The 5,364-nt window shown below is 51.4% G+C and overlaps 1 protein-coding gene across 1 annotated transcript; it reads left to right on the top strand.

Annotated features, from left to right (window-relative positions):
- Positions 1–472: 472 nt before the first annotated feature.
- Positions 473–2,895, top strand: ZNRF3 (zinc and ring finger 3; the record flags this gene model as incomplete). Its single annotated transcript, XM_010189402.1, has 2 exons — positions 473–2,218; positions 2,852–2,895. Coding segments are annotated over 2 exons (1,790 nt in total), but the record flags the coding sequence as incomplete, so codon positions are not given.
- Between the last annotated feature and the right edge of the window lie 2,469 nt (positions 2,896–5,364).

Below are 5,364 nucleotides of genomic sequence, written 5' to 3' on the forward strand. Positions count from 1 at the left end.
TTATATGTATGAATATATATTATTTTGTATGTATGGTCTTTTCTTTCTATTTACCATTACCAAGAGAACAGAAAACAATCCATCGTCTTTTCTATTAATGCACATTTCTGTAAAATACAGTGTGAAGTGAAATCTCGAGCGATGACCGTCAGCCCTGCTCTTAACCTGCGAGGGCAGGAGTGCTGTGTAAGCAGAAGGTTTTGTACCTATGACAACAGTAGATGAAATCTCTTCTTTTCCTTTTTAAGCAAATACAGTTGAGGGTTTCAGAGGCTTCAGGCAGATGCTCTCAACTCACTTTCTTTGGTTATTTGTCCTTCTGTGTAAAAAGTCAGTGCTTTTTAAAACAAACCCTCTGTTGGGTGCATAATGTAACTAGATTTGGAACAAAATACCCCTCTTTCATGCATGAAGTGCATTCCTTTTTATTCTCTTCGACTCCTACTTTTCTGCTCTTACTTCTCTCGTTCAGAACAGAAGAAAGGGACCGCGGGGCCAGTCTGCCTGGACTCCATCAACCCAGCGCGCAGCCGGCAGCAGAGGGTGATTCTGCCCGTCCACTACCCGGGCCGAGTGCACAGAGCGAACCAGATAACGGCGTATCCCACTCGGACGAGCATGGACCCTCGCGGAAACCCCATCACGGTGCTGACGGTTGAGCGACACGGTGAGCAGAGCCTCTACCAAGCCCAGTCCCCAGCCTACATCCGAAGTTACCAGCCGATTCACTTGGACCATGCTTTGAACACGCATCACTGTAGCCTGGAGCACAGGGCTTACTCACCGGCTCACAACTTCCGAAGGCCCAAGTTTGGCGGACGCAACTTTTCCAAAGCGACGTGCTTTTCCCAGTACGAGACCATGTACCAGCACTACTACTTCCAAGGCCTTAGTTACCCTGAGCAAGATGGACAGCCTCCAGCTGGCATTTCCTCCAAGGGTCCTTCCCGTGCCTTCCAGCCTGGGAGCAGCATGCTTTTCCCTCCTGTGGTACACGTGGTGCCCTCGTCCCGCTTGGAGAGCGGCAGCACCTCCAGCTTTAGCTGCTACCACGGGCATCGTTCGGTGTGCAGCGGATATTTGGCCGACTGCCCTGGGAGCGACAGCAGCAGCAGCAGCTCTGGTCAGTGCCACTGCTCCTCCAGCGACTCCATGGTTGACTGCACCGAGGTCAGCAACCAGGGGGTTTACGGCAGCTGCTCCACCTTCCGCAGCTCTTTGAGCAGTGACTACGACCCCTACGTGTACCGCAGTAAGAGCCCTTGCCGCGTGGGTGAGGTCGGTGGTGCAAACAGGGGTGCAATTGTTCTGTTGGAGGGCCCCCACCAGGACGAGCTCCCAGCTCATGGGCACAGTCTGGTCGGTGCCGACTGCCGGCCTGTGCCAGCTTCTTCCTCAGGGGACCAACTGTCCAATTGCAGCATGGATATGAACTATAGCAGTAATTCCTCACTAGAGCACAGGGATCCAAATGGCACTACCTCAGAGGGAGGACACGAGGCCACTCCTGGTGCTGCCTTGGATGGTAAAAGGAACTGGAAGAATCCAGAGATAGCGGGGCCGCTCGTGGAGCAAGCGTGTGCGTGCTGCTTTGAGCTCCAGCACTCTGCCCTGGAGCCTGGCACTGGGACTGCCGACTGTGGTGCACTCTTCCTTAGCTCTCCTCTGTGGGGGACGTGTGGCCCAGGAATAGAACCGCAGGCAGGGAGCGCCCCGGCCTTGTACAGTATTAACTCAGACCACTTGCATAGGACAGATGGGGTAAAATATGAGGGCTTGCCCTGCTGCTTCTATGAAGAGAAGCAGGTAGCCTGTAGTAGCAACAGTGGCAGCGGAGGTGGTGGCTGCTATACAGAAGACTATGCAGTGAATGTGCAGTACACGCTTCCCGACGACACCTTGCCAAGCTGCTGTAAGGGTGTATGTGATCTGGGTCAACGCATTCCCATAATTCCTGAAGACAGAGACTGTGAGCTGATCCTACCTACAGAGTGCCAAGGGACCCACGCGGGCGGCTGCAGTGCCTGGGCTGGAAGCCCTGAGCTGGATTCCTACCTGCACTGCCAAGGTAGAGGGGACGCGCAGGACGAGAGGGAGGCGTGCTACGAGGCGGCGGCGTTCCTGCGGCAGAGCTACTCTCAGGAGGAGGAAGCCAGAATGCTCTTTCCCAGTCCCGCTCTGAACTCCCAGAAGCTGATGACGACCACAAAGGCCACAGGTAATGCGTGTGCTGCTTTTGGTTACTCGCTGCCGTTCTGTCCTAGCGCGTGAAAGCTCCCCAGACACCTGCAGCCATAAAGATTACTGCTGTCCCTTGTATAAGAGCAGGTTACTGACTAATCCTTGGCCCAGAAGTGTTATTCTCTTACTACCTGTGCTGTGCCAGCTCTGAGACCACACCGGGTTACTCAGTTTGTCAGATTAGACCAAGTTTATCTGGTCAGGCCTTGACAACCTCCAGGGACGCAGAGCGCGCTCCCTCTCTGGGCCCTTGTTCCCGTGCTCGGCTGCCAGCACGGTGGAAAGATTTTCCTTGTATTCAGTCTTAATGTCTCACGTTTCAACTGAAGCTCCTTACCTGTTGAAAATGCAGCACTGTGAAGCCCCTGGCTCTGTTGTGGTGACAGCCTCTGTGTAGGTATTGCCGAGCTGCTAGGAGTGACCCCAAAACCTTCTTTCTCCTCTGCAGCCTCAACAGGTCCCAGTCCCTCAGCCTCTTCTCACAGAGGTGCCCTCTGAGCACCTTGGCTCTGCTGGACTTGCTCCAGTCAGTCAGTGCCTTTTCCTGAGTGCCCCCAAACTGGATGCAATATTCTAGATGCTATGTTCCTTCATTTTCTTTATCCTTCAGGTGCTGGATCTCATCCCTTGGAGAGAAGCCAAATCGGTGACTAGACCTGTCCAGAAGATCCCCGATGGAGAAGTGGAGCTTATCAGAGACTCCAGGTTCTCATGGACTTAATTTTTGTAAGCTTTGACAAACACACAAAAGTGGTAATGTGGAGAAGTCCCTCCCCCACTTTCCTCTTCCTCTGTGTCCGCATCAGCTTGGTTGTCTCCTTTCTCCATCTTGCCTGATGCCTTCAGGCCTCCATTTGTGTGCAAAGCCAACGTGGGACATGGTGTGGAGCATTTCTGAGCTCTAGTGCCATTTCTATATTAATGACAAAGTGTTATTTATATTTTCTTTTTAGAAGGGACCGTGTCAGCTCTTGCTGAGAGGTAACACGGTGTGGTAAATAAGCCAGGCTATGTGTAGATGCTGTTATCTCCTACTTAACGGAGTCCAGCCTTCGATAAGCTCAGGGCTACACCTGCCTTAGAAACCAGATAGCACCTTGAAATATAGTAGTCCAGAGGGATACAGCTGCTGAATGGATGCTCAGATACCCACTAATCCTAGTAGGCAGCACGTTGTATGAGCGATTTTGAGGGAGGTGAAGCATTGGTCTGTCTCCTCTCGCCTCTCCCCTCCTCCCCCCTTCATGCTGCTCTGATGATTTGGTTTGGAAGGGTCTCCTGCCATTATGGTTGGCTCTAACAGAGTGCGGGTGGGGAAACTGCTATCTCAGCACGTCCTCACCCTCACCTCCTGCTAAACCATGGACCTCATCGCATCCTCTGAGTGGTGAAGAATGCTGGGGACCCCTCCCTCAAACAGATGCTCGAAGCAAGTGCTTAGAAAGGGTGATACCTTCGTAGGTACTATGAACCTTGCCTTCCATAGGAAGTTTTCCAGGCACCTGTAGCCCCTGTTGTGGCTGGGAGGAACGCTGGCGTACGCAGGAAAACGGAGCTTGCAGGGTGCTCGCAGCTGGGCCGGCTCATTTTAGGAAGGGGTCAGCAGCTGTCTTGTTTCCTTACAGGCTGCAAGCCTGAGGGCAGCAGTGCTTGTCACCCTTTGGGATGGTGGGAGAGCGAGGGACTGGGTTTAGTCGTAGTTTTCTTCGTCGCTGTGGTTGACGCAGCGTCCGTCGATCGATCTCTTCTAAAGGTTTCTTGGGCCCAGCCAGCTGCGCTTCGTTCTCGTCCTGCGTCCAGAGCGCCGTGTGTACCCCGTCAGCCTGGGCACACCCCTGTGTTCTTCTTCTACCAGTGGGGATGTTGGTTATCGCCAGATAACGCACGTCGTCACTTCTGATAGCAAATTGTTTCCTGTGGAAACAGCAGCTTCTGAGTAAGAGGCTACCATAGCGTGGTGTAAATCGCCTGTCATGCTGCATGTGCCTGAGGACACGGTGTCATCCCGCCTGCTGTATTCACAGCAGCGATTCTCCTAAAGGGAAACCAATTATTTAATGCCCGCAGTGCCAGGAAAGGTTTGTCCCGAGTTCAGTTCGCTTTGGAGATACTCAAAAGATGGGAAAAAGAGACGCACGTTTTCTGCCAAAGTCACGTCCTTGACAGCACTGGGCTAACGGTGAGAACCAGCAAAGTGAACCCGTTTGCTTCACAGTCCCAAGTGAAATGTTGTAAAAGAAGCAAACGGCCAAGAAAGAAACACGTTCACCTGTTTACTTTTACTTTCTGTACTCAGTAAGTTAGGAGAAATAATTCTAGTGAAAGGAATTCACAGGAAATCTGTTCTAGATGAACAAAAACCAAAATCCAGCTGTTCAGAGAATTAATAGAAGGCAATATCTGGGTATAAGACCGACAGAAAAACTTTAATAAACACGTTTTCTGTGTATAAAACTTAGTGAAAACTTCTTCATTCTCTGAATGACTGAAGTCAGTGGTTTGTGTTGGGAGAATAAACTCGCGAGGTTTGGGTTTGCTGCTTGTTTGTTCAAGTCTTACCTTTCTCCTTCCTCCACTCGGAAGCTCTGGGGTGTCCTGCCCTGGTTTCTGTGCTGGTGCAAGGTCACCGGGACACGTTGTGCTCTGTGACCGCGCGGCGCTCGAGGGCGGTCGCGGGTGAGAGGTTTGGGTGCTGGGGCTCGTGGCGCCGCCGGGTGCACGCTGGGGACGTCTCTGGTGGTGTGAGCGTCCCTGCAGGGCTCCCCCAGGGGCACCCACGCTTGGTTCCTGTGTTTGCTTTTCTCATCCACGCCGAGTTAATCCCCTGCTGCCCTGCGCGGGCCAGCTGGGGAGAAGAGATGGCTTTTATAACAAAATGCCTTTCTCCTACTTAGGTGAACAGTTGTCACTGTGTTTGGCTCACGAGGCACTATTTAAAATGTTTTTAATTAAAAGTTATAGCACTTAAAAATTGTTTTGTATAAAATTTGCTGTAAAGATTTGTAATATGGTCAAAGGGCTCTTTCTCCTTCATTACCATTTTTAAAAAGGTTTTAAAAGCTAGAAAACATCTTGTATATATTCTGTATATGTATAGCAGCACATTTCATTTATGGAAATATG

This window comes from Mesitornis unicolor, unplaced genomic scaffold, assembly GCF_000695765.1.
Source record: "Mesitornis unicolor isolate BGI_N332 unplaced genomic scaffold, ASM69576v1 scaffold46597, whole genome shotgun sequence".
In the NCBI taxonomy this organism is placed as follows: domain Eukaryota; kingdom Metazoa; phylum Chordata; class Aves; order Mesitornithiformes; family Mesitornithidae; genus Mesitornis; species Mesitornis unicolor.